General features: G+C 38.1%; 1 protein-coding gene across 2 annotated transcripts in view; it reads left to right on the top strand.

Annotated features, from left to right (window-relative positions):
• LOC137198471 (sodium/hydrogen exchanger 3-like) overlaps positions 1-17868 on the top strand; it is a 31247-nt gene that overhangs the window by 2932 nt on the left and 10447 nt on the right. The window contains exon 3 of one of the 2 annotated variants that reach the window (XM_067612356.1): positions 12093-12400. In XM_067612356.1, the coding sequence (XP_067468457.1) occupies positions 12103-12400 (298 nt within the window). In that variant the 5' untranslated portion in view covers positions 12093-12102. Of the gene's footprint in view, positions 1-11866; positions 12401-17868 lie in introns of those variants that run through there. The other variant, XM_067612355.1, reaches the window with a different exon arrangement.

Below are 17868 nucleotides of genomic sequence, written 5' to 3'. Positions count from 1 at the left end.
TGGTTTTGTTGACACTTATATTGTAGACAATCACCTGCTCTTTAGTTATAATGAACTATAGGGGTTATATGTGAAAATAATATCAGATTGGTGATTGAGTGATTGAATTTATTTCAATGGTTTAAAAAATACAGTATAACTGTACAGCAGTAGTTACAGTGATTGAAGGGTTAAAACATAATAAAACCAAAAAGGCTTATTTCAACGACACAAAAAAACCCCCAAACCACACAACACCTGTCAACACAAAACATACATATAATGGTGGAGTGGCACTGACTATGTGTATGAAGCTATAATGTAAATCAGGCCACAAGTTACTGAAAAACCACTTTGAGGTTGCTCTCAGATGTAATCAATTTTAGGTGTGAGTTGAAGATTATTTAATTGCACATCAGCAGAATCTCCTCCCTTTGTGACCTCTTCACTACAGCACACTGGGACATTTTCTGGGAGGCTGCCCACAATGATGTCATCAAATACATGGAGGAGAGTCACAGGACACATCAGTAAGTGCATTGATGATGTGATACCTGGGATTACTGTGCGGAAGGTTCTTACTGCCCTCCATACACACACACAGCTGCTAACAAAGGTGGAGATTTGAACTACAAAACATGCAAGTATTAACTCAAGAAAGCCATCAAAAAGACAAAAGCCCTGTTTCCACTAAAAGTCCCAGGTACTTTGGTCCCGGAGGAACTCATCAGGGACTAAACTTGCAACTTTAAAGTCCCTGTGGCGCAGTCCTGGTTGTGTTTCCACCATGTCTGAAGAACCAGGTAGATCATGCAAATTAGACCCATGAGGAAATAAAAAATGATGGAAGCATTTGAGATGCAGTCTTAACACATGAGGAAACAACAAAGACTCTTTGAGTTTAGTTCTGCATGAGTTGGATGTAATAAATGGATGAAAAGGAGAAATGCAGAGGAGGAAAATGAAACTGAGAGTGTCTGTCTCTACAGTAAATCTATTTAGTGTTTGATGGTTATTTATTTCTGCTTTAGAATGTAACCACTGTGAAAAAATCAGAAAATAATGTTTTATTTGTGCTTTGTTCTCGCTACCGCAGCTCCCTCTCCTTGCCCATCTATCTCTTTTTTCTCTTGCTCTTTCTTAAAATGAGTCGGGAAGCTGACAACAATGCCTTACTTTACTTTAAACGTTAACAAATGAAAATCAGTGTCATCCTCTTGTCCTGAACTGGTCCTAAATTGATATGAGAGCACTTCTTTGTTTTAAGAGTGAATCAGCAATGGTCATCCCTGCACATCCTGCCCCCCAAGTTCCTACTTTTGGAAAGTAGTGCCCCCCGAGCAGGGACTTTTTGGGGGGTAAAACAATCTCCCTGGAGCTTAATTTAGATCCTGGACGCTCCAGTGGAAACCCAGGTAAAGGAACTGATTTCCTCAAAGGGTTCTTAGTACCTGGGGAAGACTATCATTGTTCCCATCCCCAAAAAACCCAAAACTGCTCAGCTTAATGACTATCGCCCAGTAGCACTGTCATTAGTCAAAGCCCACATCACTTCCTACCTACCAGACTTACTGGACCCTCCGCAGTTTGCATACAAGCAAAACAGATCCACACCATTAACACCATTGTGCTCTCTCAGCTGGTTGTCAAGTACAGGGACCTTGAACTCAGCAGTGCCTTATGCAACTGGATCCTGAACTTCTTGACAAACAGGCCCCAGAGGGTGAGGCTCAATGACATCATTCCCCCCACTGTAACGCTCAGCACTGGAATCCCCCACGGGTGTGTGCTAAGTCCAGCCCCATACAACTGTGGCAACACACAGCTCCAACGCCGTTATAAAATTTGCACTGTCATCGGCCTGATTACCGAGAGTGATGAATGGACCTACAGAGAGGAGGTAAGAGCCCTGTCATCATGGTGTCAGAACAACGACCTCCATCTCAACTTCTTCAAGATGAAGGAGATGGTTTTGGACTTCAGGAGGGTACAGGAAACACGTTCCTCGGCGTCCACATCAGTGAGGACCTGAAGTGGTCAACTCATACTGAGACAGTGGTGAGGACCGCGAACCAGTACCTCTTCTTCCTCAGGTGGCTGAGGAGGTTTGGCATGGACAGGAGTATACTCTGCAACTTTTACAGATGCACCATTGAGCGGCATGGCATAAACACAGCCTGGTATGGGAGCAGCTCCAAGCAGGACAGCAAGGCCCTGCAGAGAGTCATCAAAGCTCACCAGGTCTGAACTGCCACCCATGCAGGACCTCTTCATCCAGTAGAGCATGAGGAAAGCTGGAAAAATCATCAAATACCCCAAACACCCCAGCTACAGACTATTTTCACTGCTACCATCAGGCAAGCGGTACAGAGGCATCAGAGCCAGCAGGCTCAGAGACAGCTGCTGTCCGCAAGCCATCAGACTGTTGAACTCTGGGAGTTTGTGAACATACATAACACACACACACACACACACACACACACACAGTCTCTCTCTCTCTCTTCCTCTCCTACACACAGACACTCTCTTCCCTACTAGGTAATATTTATATTTTTATCAGAAGTATTTATCACCCATCACTTATGTGCAATACTGCACAGGTGCAACAATGTGCAATATAATGTATATTTGTGTATATTTTAATTCATCTCTCTCCTTTTTTTTATAGTTGTCTTTTAACCCATTAAAGTTTTAAAAGGAAACAATAGAAAATGTGTTGAATTATCTCTTTTAAAATAGTCTTTTATCAGTGAAAAGTAATTCTATAAATACAGTGGCACAGTTTTGTAGATGAAATTGACTCTCTTATCAACTGTTAGTCAGTTATATTTGAAATTGTCAGAGTTAGCATGAGTAAATGGATGAAGGTTTTTATTAATTTGATGGTGCACATATGAAAGGTCACCTCTGTTGGTTCGACATTTCTGTGTTACTTACTTGTAAACTGTAAACTTGTACACACACGTCCTTCATTTGACTGATATTCATGCAGGTGGCATCTTATTTAACATCCTCTTCTCTGCAATTTGACACCATAAACAGACTGTGTGGCAGATGAACACGCGGTGACTTTTCCTGAATAGCTACATCCAGTAGTGGGAAAAATACAGTTGTATTTGTTGTACCAAGATTCAGGCGGCTGATGACCTTTCTGCCCTTTCTGTGATACAAGAGTTTTTGATATTTTTGTTTTTGATTCATTGTATTAGTGCAAAATTACATCTTACACTAATTTCCTGTAATTTTGTCATGACAGAAATGACTTCACAGAATCAATCAAGAAAAAAAAAATCTATGATAAAGGACAAAACGCTGAGTCACTGGGAGTTTGTCTAATTTATTTATAGTTTAAAGCCCATCAAATTACTCAATAAGTTATTGTTGGGACAAGCAGTAATCCAAATACTTTTCTTTGTGTTCAAGGTGAATCTTATTCTTGCTGATCTTTCTTCCTCACTGTGACACAGCATTCTCTGCTGTAAATGTTCCTATCAATAGCACACATGTCTGTACTCAGAATAGAGTAAATAGAGTGACATATAAAGTCTGGTGTTCAGGTTTAGGTGTCGTTTTGTGTTCTCCATCTACCGAGTACTTATTATTATTTTCATTAGGGAATAATCTCTGGATTGTCTTTTTTTGATTCAATGTTTAGTCTATAAAATATCAAAAAATAGTCATTAATATTAATCATTCCCAGTTCCCAGAGCCCAAGAAGACATCTGTCTTGTTTTATCCAACCAACAGTTAAAATCCAAAATATATTTAATTGCCAGTGACTGTAAACAGAGAAAAGCAGAAAATCCTCCTACTTGAGAAGTTGTAACCAGAGAATGTTTAACATTTTTACTAAAGAAACTCTTAATATTCTGTCAGTCGCCTGAATGAACTGAATTGTTTCAGCCCTATAATCAATTAATCATTCACTTTACAAAATTTACTTTACAAAAATACTGAAAAATGTCCATTCCAGTTTCCCAGAGTCCAAGTGACATCTTTAGATTATTTATTATGTCTGACCAACAGGCCAAAACCCAAAGCTATTCCATTTACAACAATATAAAACACAGAAAAACAGTAAATTCTCATATTTCAGAAGCTAAAACTAGCAAATGTTTAGAATCTTTGCTTGATAAATGACATAAAACATTAATCAGATATCAAAATTGTAAATTATTTCTCTGTCATGAGCAACCACTTATTGAATAATTGACTGACCATTTCATCACTACACTTTACAATGTTTATGCTGATGTATTGCATTTGTGCCTCATGTAGGTCATAGTTTTATTTATAACAAAACGCCTGTGGCAGCCTGATGCGAGTCTCATCTGGTTCCTTCCAACAAGTTCCCTGTTGATGCTTAACCTTAAAGGTCAAGACATAACCACAAGCATTTCTTTGTTGAGTGCTGCCATCGTGGAGACTCTCTGATTACCACTGACCTTAGATACAAGTCTCTGGTCTATCTTAAGCCAGGGTAACAATCAATGCAGCCAGTTTACTCATAAACTGTCAACAGAGCTGCCGTGCAAACAGCTTCCCTTAAGTCAATGCTGGTGTCCTGAAAGAAAACACCAGCATGACACTGACAGTTGTAATGGGAAATTGCTGATCACTCAATAAACACACAAAGAGAGCATTGTCAGGTTATGAAATAATGTAATCAAATAATACAAGTATTATTTAAGTATAATGCATCATAGTTCTGGAGACAAAGATACATACCACCTAGCTATATTTTCTTGTCTGAAAGGTTGACACCTAACCAGTCCCTTAAATACTACTCGTACAGAATTTAAGACATCTGTTTACTAACCTTACAGGTCAGCAACCAACCCTAAGATAGAAACATAAGTCAAACAAAAGTTCAGCTAACCTAGGAACAGTCTTTCTTCACGACCGTATATGACAGTACATAAGCATGCACCAAGTAGCATCACAAAATAACATTACTACTATATTAAATTAAGGACAAACCACACTATCCTCTAAAGCTTATCAGTTTTACACATAAACATCTACATAACTACAGTTTATCTTATCACTGGCTGAGGTAAGGGTATAACAGAATAAACTGCCTCATCTTACACAGCAAGGAACTAAGTTTAGAATAGACATAGCACAGAGTAATTTAGAACATGTGTGAAACACAAACTAACACTAAATTGAACTTAATCACTGTCTGAAACATGTATGATATATTGAAGAAATACATCAAATGATAACCTGTTATTCAGTTTTCTTTTACACAGTGCAGGCTTCACTGTGGTTTGAAGTGTTAATAAGAGTCTTATTTTCAGATTAATGCAGTGATGAGAACCAGAGTTGGAGAAAGAGGAGTTTGTCACTTTGTTTGTTTCGTGTTTAGTGAATAAATTATTGTTCTCTTTGTTAGCTTTTTGGTTCGTAGAATATATCAAACACTTGTTTAGAGATTCAGGAGAAAATTCTTGAAGCTGTTTTCCCTAAATTTTCTATATTTTTAACACAGCAGCTCAAGGCAATTTAGATTTACTTTCCTTTAATCCACGATGCTTATTTGAATATAAAAATTCTGCAGATCCATCAGTCCGACATATCAAACTTAAGAATTCTGTTTCAGGCTAATAAATCAAAGTTGTGACACTTTACTTTAAATCCCCCTATTTAACATTTATAAGCAGTATATAAACATTTAATAAATGTTTTATAACACACTGTAATGTTGTTAGAGGCAGACAAGAGGAAGAAGTGAAGACATATTTTAACATATTTTAACGTGTTTTACTATGTTGTCATTCATTATCAGTTACACTTATATCTACTTATAATCACATTAAAGTGGGTTATAAACCGATTGTTAAATGTTTATATACTGCTTATGAATAGGATTTAAATAAAGTTTCACTGTCAAGAGTAATATCCTTATTAATCAAAGTCCTATCCAAGTGTGTGTGTGTGTGTGTGTGTGTGTGTGTGTGTGTGTGTGTGTGTGTGTGTGTGCGCGCGCCACTTTTGTGTACACTAAAAGCAGGAAACATTCAAATGAAAATCCCCTCTATTGTGTATCTATTGTAAAGTGCTTATTCACTGTAAGGCTAATAAATCAAAGTGGTGACACTTCACTTTAAGTCCCCCTATTTAACATTTATAAGCAGTATATAAACATTTAATAAATAGTTTATAACACACTGTAATGTTGTTAGAAGCAGACAAAAGGATATTTTTAAGTTTATTAATGCACAGAATTTGTCAACAATTCATAAATTCCCTATGAAGACATATTTTAACGTGTTTTACTATGTTGTCATTCATTATCAGTTACACTTATATCTACTTATAACTACATTAAAGCAGGTTATAAACCAATTGTTAACTGCTTATAAATAGGATTTAAATAAAGTTTCACTGTCAAGGGTAATATCCTTATTAAACAAATTCCTATCCGTGTGTGTGTGTGTGTGGGTGGGTGCCACTTGTGTGTACACGAAAAGCAGGAAACATTAAGAGGAAAATCCCCTCTTTTGTGTATCTATTATATATACTGGTTTTCTGGAAACGCCTTCATGGCACATTTCCTCAACAGACCTGACTTTTCCTCAGTGACAGAATGTTTGAAGTATCCTGCAGTTCCTCTCAATTGAGATTTATGCTTATATGGCTGTTTAAATTGTAACTAAGGGATTGTGCCCAGCTGGGAGTTAAACCTTGATTTACAGCTCATGGAAAAGAAACAGCATGTACAAACTAAGGTTCATTTACAAGTCTCTGTCACCTAAACACATGTGTATAGTGGCAATGAAGGCTCAACACAGTCACTGTGCAGCGTGGCAAGGGAGGGGATGTAGAGGGTGCAGGTGCTACTCTCCAAGGAGACAAACGGGTCAAACTGCCTTCCTGTCCTTGTTACATCAGATCATTACTTTATACATTCATGTTAATAGTCACAGGATGCAGTGATGAGGAAACGGCTCTCTTTTATTGAAGTGAGCCTGGCCCGTCCTCACAAGAAAAAGCAACAGTAAGGTCTAAAATTCAGGCCAGCAATAACAACCTATGGTTATCTTTACACCATCTAACAGCTGTAGTTATTGTTACGTGGGGAAGTGATGCAGTTCAGATGACCAATTCAGATGATCAATATAAGAGGACTTGATAAGATGATTTTTTCCTTATTACTGGGCACTCACGCTCAAAAGATTCACGAGCAGCAGCGGGCATTCTTGTCACTGGCTGCTCGCTGCAAGTCCTCAAGAAGTCATCGGCAGGGGGCGGACTGTTCAAGCAGCGCTGCAGACATCACGTTCGGTTGTGGCCAATATCAAGTTTATAGTAGAGTTATTTGGCAGGCTGGCCTTGGACTTGACAATGATGATAAAATACACAATTTCTCATGTTTCCACTGTGTATTATTTAGTAAGAAAAAGGTGCCTAGTCTATATTTCTGTCATTTAAAAAATAAAAATGCCATTTTACCTTCAAAATCATGTTGTTGGCTGAGTAGCCTATGAAATAAAGCATTATAGGCTAATTTTGTTTATGTCACAGTAAACAAACAATGATTAATTGTACAGCTCCGGGAATCTGGAGCAGTGAGCTCCTCCAGAGCTAAAGTATAGGCAGGCTTCACCTCCACGTTTGTCTTTTTTATCAGTAAAAGTTGTATCACATAGTCGACATACGTCTTTTACTGTTTTATGTGGCGTTTTCTTTTGGTAAACTACCTAAATAAGTTCTCCCCGGACACTATTTTGCAAGGGCGCCATTAATGCATCCTCCTCCTATAGCAGAATGATCATGGGTTCAGCCAGACCTTTCTCTAGCGCTGGCACAGCGCTAAAACAAAGTGTGATGATAGATCTGGCTATGCGAGACTAGGGATGTGATGACATTAAGGTCTCAGTGTGCTTCAAACAAGCAAAAGTGTTGTTTGACTGCATTCAAAGGCAAAAGTATGTTTAGCTGTTCCAAATGTCCACATGCAAAGATGGGACAAAAAGCCTGTTGTCCCAGAGAGGGATGTGACGCAATAAATTGTACAAATGGGGATAACGCTACACTCTTAAAGACAGTCAGTCTCTCCTCGAAGACACTCATAGTGTTGCACTCCATTTTAAACATCAAAAGTGACAGAGGTACAGTAATTGTGTAAAGAATGAAAAAAGAAAAGTTCGAGAGAGAAGTTCAAACACTCTGCCAATTGCCACATGAAGTGGGCATGATAGTCATACTGTCGGTTTTTGAAAGTTACAAAACTGATCGGTCACAGCCCCATCAATATGTTTGATGAACTGACAAGCAGATGTTTTGAAGAAATACTGATGAATTCAGGGCAAGCAATATGAGTCAAACCAGAAGTGGACAGGCCATTGGGAAGTTTGGGAATTTTCTCTGAGGGCCGGTCTTTTTTTCCCAACCTTGGCATTATATAGCCTATATACAGATATTCAATAGATCATCGTAGCTGCAGCGACATGGCCGTAATAGCAGGTAGCAGTTAAATATTCTCAGCATTAAAATGTCCAAAGTTTCTTGGACGCTTTCCTCACTGATGAGTTGACCATTGACCGGCTTTTACAACTGAAATTGAAAAAATCTAGCACTCATTCGCTGAAACATGGATAGAGAGAGAAAACCTGCGTCTCGCCGTGCAAAGAAGTCGCGCCATAAAAAGAAAAAGGTTTTGCTGTCTGACGCTGCAAAGTGTGAAAAGATAATGGATTTATTTAAGCAGCAGAAACATCAAAGAGGAGTGAACAGGGAGCAGGTGCTTTGTCATGCTGACATGCTCTATGCTGTGAACAAAAGCTAGATTAACTAACTAAAGAACAAAATGTTTTTGTTCACCTTTAGGTTTCAATGCTAGAGTTCTGTTTTAGGTTTGATCATTTCCAAGCTTTAACTAGTCAGTGCACAAACATTCAGAGAAGTAGAAGAAGAAGTAAATTTCACTGAGGCATCAATTCTTATTGGAATTATATCCTATAAGACATATAATATTTGATTGCCAGCGCAGCAATTAAAATGATCTGTTAAACATTTACTCTGCAATCTGAACAAACATGTGAATATGGCTCTGAACATAAAGAGAAAGGATTGAGGAGGAGGAAGCAGGAACCAGCACAGACCCAGTTAGAGGTGTGTGCTTTATTGACTGTTATATATCAGTAATACGCTCAGGTAAGACTACTTCTTTCAAGTTATTTATTGTCACATTACAAGATTAATAGCAAGTATATTGTATAACACACCACATACAGTGCTGCTTGAAAGTTTGTGAACCCTTTAGAATTTGCTCTATTTCTGTATAAATATGACCTAAAACGTGATCAGATTTCCATTCAAGTCCTAAAACTAGATAAAGAGACATCAGTCAAACAAATGAGACAAAAACTTTACACTTGTTCATTTATTTATTAAGGAAAATGATCCAATGTTACATATTTGTGCGTGGCAAAAATATGTGAACCCCTAGGATTATCAATTCAAACAAAGGATATTTCTGAGGATCTTGGAAGAAGAGTTGCTGATACTCACCAGGCTGGAAAGGGTTACAAAACCATTTCTAAAGAGTTCGGACTCCACCAGTCGATTGTCAGGCAGATCGTGTACAAATGGAGGACATTCAACACCATTGTTACCCTCCCCAGGAGTGGTTGAACAACAAAGATCGCACCAAGAGTAGGCGTGCATTAGTTTGGGGGGCCACAACGGACCCCAGGGTAATGTCTAGGAAACTAAAGATCCCTCTTGCAGTTGCTACAGTCAGTGTTAATGAGTCCACCATCAGGAGAACATTGAACATCAATGGTGTGCATGGCAGAGTTGCAAGGAAAAAAAAACATTTCTCTCCAAAAAGAACATTGCTTCTGTCCACGGTTTGCGCAAAACCACACGGATAAGCCAGAAGGTGATTGGAAAAATGTTCTGTGGATGGATGAGACCAAAATTGAACTTTTTGGCTTGTATGAAAAGCATTATGTTTGGCGATGAGCAAACACTGCATTCCAGCATAAGAACCCTAACCCATCTGTGAAACAAGGTGGTGGTAGTATCATGGACAGCTTGCAATCATTGATGGAGCTATGGAAAATGTCAAGGTATCTGTCTGTGACCTGAAGTTCAACAGAAAGTGTGTCATGCAGTAAGACAACAACACTAAACACACAGGTCATTGTACCAAAGAATGGTTAAAGCAGAAGAAAGATAATGTTTTGGAATGGCCGAGTCAAAGTCCTGACCTTAATCCTAAAGGATTCAGGAAGGACCTGAAGTATGTAGTTCATGCAAAGAAGCCCACCAACATCCCTGAGTTGACTGTCCTGTAAGGAGGATTGGGCTAAAATTCCCCCAAGCTGATGTGCAGAGCTGATTAACAGTTACTGGAAATGTTTGGTTGAAGTTATTGCTGCAAAAGGGGGTCACACCAGTTACTGAAAGCAAGGGTTCAAGGTTGGATAATTTTCCTCAATAAATAAATGAAAAAAATGAGAAAAATGATTTTCTTTTGTCTCCCTTTATCTAGTTTTAGGACTTGTCTAAATATCTGATCACGTTTTAGGTCATATTTATGCAGAAATACAGAAAATTCTAAAGGGTTCACAAACTTTCAAGCAGCACTGTATGTATTTGCCTATGTCAAGGTTGGACTATTCATCATGAATTTAATGAATACAACAATATTTGATTCTCATATCAGACAGTCCAAATGATGTCTGCTATTTTAACAAACAGATGAATGTGAGTCAGACGGGGAAAGTTTTGAGGAAGTCTTTGTGACGACCAGCCAGTGCCACTGAACAATAGAGTTTAAAAGTAACTGGAGAATAGATATGTTTCGCACTCTTATGTGGTCTTACTGATTGAATACAACTAATTAATGGTCATCTGGAAAATTCAGTTGCAGAGTCAGAAAGGGAGAGATTTGATGCAAACATGTTGTGTCAGTTTGAATTTGGTGTATCAAATTGGGGCCACTTCCCAGGTTGCTTTTTGTTGCCAGTCCGTCCCCTGGGTCAAAACGTTAGACAGGTTTAAAACAAATCCACAGTTTAACCTTATTGTCTAAACCACTTATCTTTAAGCTAAAACACAAGTGAACAAAATATATTTTACAATTGTCCATTGCACTGTAAAACGATAATGAATGAACCGGGAAGTAACTAATCTAATCTATTTTTACAATGAGCACTTTCTCTAAGTGCTTTATCATGTGCCATTATCTGTGTTTCTTAATAGTTTTCAGACTTCTGACTGCTTAAAATGAAGCTGTGTCTCCTTGTGCCGCCTCAGAAGAATATTGTATATATCTATGAGTTGTGACTACTCCAACCAAAGTATCTCACAGGAGAAAAAAAGACAGATAATAAAATACAACTAGAGATACAATTTTGTGTTTTCCCATTCGTTATTTTGTGATCCCTAAATTTAGATCCTTCAGTGGGGTCTCCAGGTTGGGATAATGTATAAACTTGGGACCTGTCTGATTACTCATGCTGCTTGCTAGATTGCATTGTATCTCATTGACAACCAGGTATAAGTGAACCAAAACCAAAACTAGGAAAATAAGGTGGGGATATGGTAGATTTAATTTTCTATTTAAAGTGTCAAATATCCAGTCATGTGTGACAGCAACAACAATCATTTGTAGGACTTTAAAAGTATTTAAGAAGGAATTGCCTCAAAAATAAAGCCATTTTGGATATAATTTAGTTAAGCGTCAGTGACAACATACTTATAAACCATTCACAGCCAATGAAGAAAGGATGGGAAGACCAAAACTTCCATTGAGTAAAGTGGCCAAACTAGCTGGGCTGGGTAGAAAGTGGGAGGATCAAGCATCAGGATGGGCTGAGCCTCACCTGCTTTGAAAAGCTGTATCCTTGGCAGAGAGGAGAGCAGAGAGCGGGCCACTATGCTCAGGCCAGATAAAGATGTGCATGTGTGTTGGGGCAAAGTCAAAAGAGACCTGAGAAGGAAGGAGGAAACACAATAAAGGAATGAGAGAGTGCTACACAATCTGCGGTTGACCTGAGCACTGAGTGAGCAGCTCTGTGTAATAGCTGCCTAAGAATTTCTGTAGTAATTTTTCCAATCATGGCAGCTATGTGGCGATTTGCACTTTTTCTTAGCGTGTTGCTGATGGTGTCCAGAGGGTCAAGCCTGGCTGTCGAGGCCAACTCCAGAAGCTCAGACCATGGCCATCCAGCCACCCCAAGCTCAGACACAAGCCACGGGGACGGGCATGGTTCGGTCCATAACTCGAGTGGAAGCCATGATTCGAGCGGAGGCCATGATTCGAGCCATGGAGACAGTGGCCATGACGGCCACGGAGGAGGGCCCATCACCACCTTACCTATTGTGAGCTGGAAGTGGCACCATGTCACCACCCCATACCTGGTGGCTGTTTGGATCCTGGTCTGCTGGCTGTGCAAACTCAGTGAGTCCTACCAACCACAGAGGGTTCATTTTTCCAGGCTACATTAAATACAGCTCAGCAAATACAGCAAATAGCAAATACAGTTTAGTTTTTCATGTTTGTGAGAAACTTGCTCAAGTGGTGTAATTAGAGGTAACATTTGATGGTAATTAAAATATTTTGTCAATGAGTAGAGTGCTGAGCTAACACATCCAAGGTAAGGGTTGGTGATATGTACTTCTGTAAGAAGTATTTTGGATCCTTTACTTACGTTAAAGTACCAATATCACAATGTTATCAATTATCAGAGTCCTGCATACAATTTTATTGACGTAAAAGTACAGAAATATGAGTAAAAAATACTCAAGTAAGAAATGTACTTGTTAGGCAGAATGTTAAATGATTTTATACAGTATATATTCTTATATTTTTATTATATTAATGTCTAAGCAGTATTTTAATGTTGTGGCTGGTCAATGTAGAGCTAATTTTTGCTAATTTTACACCGGAGTGTAGTTTCATCAACAATAGACAATATCATACACTCAGTCGCCAGTTTATTAGTTACTGTACACTGTACTAAAATGAAAGCGGTGTAATACAACAACACTGCAATAAATCCTACCTCAATCAATGTTGCATTGTTCAGCTTCTAGTGAGGCAATGATTCATCTTTATGGTCATTTTGGGGGCTGCAGTTTATGATGCTGCTGAATTTCTATTGCATGTTTCTAACATTTTGTTTACCCCAGCTATATCACTGTTTTCCTCTAAAAAATTGAGTAATGAAGTAATATAAAATGGAAATACAAAATATTCAAATTAAAATATACAAATAACATCCCTCAACTTGTACAGTACTTATCTAAATGTACTTCATTACTTTCACCACTAGTGATATGTGTAAAATTGAAATGTATATGGTGATAGGGATACGGTGAACTTTATGGACATTCAATCAAGATAAAACAACAAAATGCAAATATCTGTTGATTCAATGAATAAAATACACTCGACAAATCAAGGTATTTTACTACCTTGATGCAAAATCCTGTAAATCCAATGTTGCCATAAAGCAGCATAGCCTGCAATGCTCTAAAACAACCAGATATTAAAGGAAATAGCGGCCTAAGTGTATAGAAAAATGCAGTGTATTGCCATATCGCCTATCACCTTATTTCATGGTTTTAATGGGCCACTGGGTCTGTAAAATCCTATATGTATCCATTCGTGGTACTGTCCTAAACTCAATAGCATGCTACATGTTCTAAAATGTCTTTTAAATGGCTTTTTCTGGTTTTCTGTGATTTATATACTGTAATGACGTCGTATATCTATGTTAAACATGGTCAAAACTCCAAAACTTGAGGTTAACAATGTAGAAATGTAAGTCAAAAGTCAGGGCTTCAACTTGCTCTGAATGCTTCGTGTGCGATGGTTTTCTTCTACCTTGCTGCATATCTATAAACAGCGTATCCTTGGTCGCTGAGGTTGTTACTAAGGTTTTCCAAGTGTTGTACTGATGTATTCAAGAAGTTGTCATTTTGAGTAAAGAATGCAAAAGAAGTAGTGTTTTGTGGGATGTGATCACCGATTTTACAACCTTATATTTAAAGAGACTGAAACACATCAGCCCAATAAAGTATTACTGGTATTACATAAACAAAAACACAAACAATATGTGCGCCCTATGAGCATAGAAGAGCAGACAATGACATCAATTGTCTTCATATCTTATTACCTTTTTTTTTTCTTTCCAGATTTACAATGCTTGCTTTCTTTCATTCTCCACAGTGCAGTAATGTCTCTCTGCTTGGTTCTAAATGAAGAGCAATGAACAATAAATGTAGGTTAGGGCTATAAAACTTCCTTTTCAACTATTTCAGTTGGTTAAATATGTATTTCCTCATTTTCTCCTCAGTTACTATATCATATAGGATCAGGTCCGGGACACAGGAACATTTGTAACATTTATTGTCATGTCATTTAGTGTCTGACATTTTCACTTCCTACAAGTTGCTTCCTATAATGTCGGTAATGTTGTAATTTAGATGTATTTTATTTGACCTTTCTCAGAATTAAGAACATCAGGCGTATACCTAAAATGTGACTATACAGTAAAATGTATTTTTATCTACATTTGCTTCCAGTCGCTGGGTGAGGTCACAAATGACACATTTCATTGAGAAAAATGTTTCATAGCTGCTTTACTTTACAAACCATAACACAGTAATCTGTAACAGTAGCTACTCTTCCTCCCAGTCTGAAAATAACCTTTATCTGACCTCCCTCTTTCACCATGAAGTTGACCTCTCTTTGTAGCAGCTAAACGTGTGCACAGAGCTGTGGACGTTTTACAATGATTGAAAGGTTTAAGTTAAAGGTCGGCCACTTATTAGCAGGATATATTAGGTCATTAGTTAATAAGGCTGAACAGTCATGTGTGACTGTGAAGCTAAATGTTCTTTTAAAGATGATTTAGAGCGTTTAAGGCACATCAGAAACCAATACGATGTCTATCACACAGCTGCTTTAATTATTCAATAGATCAACATAAACTCTTAGTAGCTCTTAGTAGACATACAGGCTCACACCTGTGTGAGAGCTTACGCATCTAATCAAACCAGTCCACCTTACCAATGATGGTGGCCAATGCTATTGTGCCTTGTCCTGCTCAAACAGGACGGGACAGTTGGGCAAAGAAAACATTCAGTCATAAGTCATAAACTTCAGTGAATCAGCGTTTAGGGGAATTTAAGACAGTACAGTATGTCGTCAGTCATGCAGTTTGCCTCCTTCAAAAGGTTTAGTGGCCATTTAAAGAATAAGGCTGCCATTATTCTAGATTTTTCTTATAAATAGCAAAACCAACAGTGTGAGTCTGTCTCTTAATATTCTCCATTATCCCTACCCTGCTATGATTGATATTTTTTATAATAACAATATCAAATGAGTGCTCTCATAGCATCATTTTCAGCCACAGCAGTCAGCTGTTTTTGTGAAATCCTGCTATTATAGTGTGTTTCACAGTTATATATAGTATATATATACTGTAGGTTAGATAGTAACTTCACAAGCGGCTGGAAGTCGGCCACAACACAGCCTCTGGAAGCTGACCAATCGGAACAGAGTGGGCTCCTCTGGATGGGGTCTTTTAAGAAAGGGAGCTAAAACGGCCTGTTTCAGACAGAAGCTGAACTGAGGGGCTGCGTAAAAGGCCAGTATAAGATAAATAAAGAGTTTTTTTGAACTGTAAATCATGCAAAGATATTCCAATAGAGCCCCAGAATATAAATATAGACCTTCAAATGTGCATATGTCCCCTTTAAATTCAAATACTTTCATTAAACTTGGAAAAATTACACCTTCATTATAATTCAGTAGTAACAAATTGGGGCCTAAAGAGAGCTTGACCTCTGCTGAATATCACGCTATAAGAAGTCTGAGTACCTGTCTTGTCCTGTCTAGATCCGTGATAACTGAACATGGTCAATAGCATTTTGTGTATACACAACAAAAGTAAATGGTTTGCAGCACTGTGGACAATGTAAATGAACAAGCGTGCATGTGTATATGTGTGTGTGTGTGTGTGTATGTGTGTTTGTGTACGACTCCACTGACATAAATATGGGACTGTGGTTGTCCGTATATGATGGAGGAAATGACTCTTTGGATGACCAAACAATGAAATTGGACACAATCAGCTGCTTTTTTTTTCAGTCTACAAGTAGTTACAGTTGAAGGGTCAGTTTTGGCAGCTTCAGTGTTAATCTGTGCTTCGTTTGGTGTAAAACATTACAGCGGTGTGTTTGTATTGTTAGTAACTTGCTAACAATAGAGATTATTAGTGATAACAAAGACATATGTTATTAATGTTTTAGCTGGTGCTTCTGTAGCTACTGACATCTGTCTTTATGATTTTTGCAGAAAGAAATTTTCCCAAAATTTGCAAGTTGGAGAGATTAGAGTATTTCAAGGTAAATCTAAAAAGTGCCATGAAGGTAGAGGTTTAGAAATGTTTCTTTTATTTAAAAGCATAAATTTTCCTCAGATCTTATTTCCTTTTGTCCAGATTTACAACAATTGCTTTCTTTCATTCTCCACAGTGCAGTCATGTTTCGCTTCTAAATGATGAACAATGGACAATAAATAACTTTATTTATCTGTGATGTGCTGTTAAACTTCCTGTTCACCTGTTTTAGTTGGTTTCAATTTAATATGTATTTCCTCATTTTCTCCTCAGTTACTATATCTTACAGGATCAGGTCAGGGACACAAGAACATTTGTAACATTTACTGTCATGTCATTTAGTGTCTGACATTTTCACTCCCTAATGTTGGTAATGTTGTAATTTAGGTGTTTTACTCATTTGTCTTTTCTCAGAATAAAAAAACAACAGGTTTATACCTAAAATGTCTATATTTTTAGCTGCATTTGCTTCCAGTCGCTGGGTGAGGTCACAAATGACACGTCATTGACCAAAAATTTTGTCACAGCTGCTTTACTTTACAACCCATAACACAGTAATCTGTAACAGTCGCTACTCTTCCTCCCAGTCTCAAAATAACCTTTATCTGACCTTTCTCTTTCACCATGAAGTTGACCTCTCTTTGTAGCAGCTAAACATGTGGACAGAGCTGTGGACGTTCTACAATGATTGAAAGGTTTAAGTTAACGGCCGGCCACTTATTAGCAGGATATATTAGGTCATTAGTTAATAAGGCTGAACAGGGGGATTCCTGTGTGACTGTGAGGCTAAATGTTCTTTTAAAGATGATTTACAGTGTTTAAGGCATATCAGAAACCAATACGATGTCTATCACACAGCTGCTTTAATTATTCAATAGATAAACATAAAGCTCTTAGTAGACATACAGGCTCACACCTGTGTGACAGCTTACGCATCTAATCATCAAACCAGTCCATCTTACCAGTGACGGCAGCCGACACTATTGTGCCTTGTCCTACTCAAACAGGACGGGACAGTTGGGTAAAAAAAAACCATCCAGTTATAAGGCAAAAAACTACAGTGAATCAGTGTTTAGGAGAATGAAGACAGTACGAACAGAAAGATGTGGACAGCCGATTTATCAATTCGCTTTGTCTCCAAAGACAAACTAATACTTTCCATCTTCTGTAGTCCTCAACCTCAAGCCCACTGGTTCCTGCTGAGGATATACATCTTTAAAGTGGCCATTATCAATATTTTTTATAATAACCATGTCGCTCATAGTGATGAACCCATAGAGAATTATCAACGACTCTGCAGCTCCCCTCGGCTTTACAGAGCTTTATAGTGAGTCCAGCTCATTGTTTAGCTCTCCGGCTGCAACTTTACTGTTTTGGTTCACTCTCAACGCTCATAGTGTCGTTTTCAGCCACAGCAGGCAGCTGTTTTCTGAGAAAAAGCTCTAAAAACCCACTTTACACTACCAGCATCGAACAGCACAGACACAGTTAGCTGTAGACTAGCTGGTGAACATAGTGG

This window comes from Thunnus thynnus, chromosome 15 (assembly GCF_963924715.1).
Source record: "Thunnus thynnus chromosome 15, fThuThy2.1, whole genome shotgun sequence".
NCBI classification, from domain to species: Eukaryota; Metazoa; Chordata; class Actinopteri; order Scombriformes; family Scombridae; genus Thunnus; species Thunnus thynnus.
Note: the sequence above shows the minus strand (reverse complement) of the source record. Positions and strands in the feature narration are given on the sequence as shown.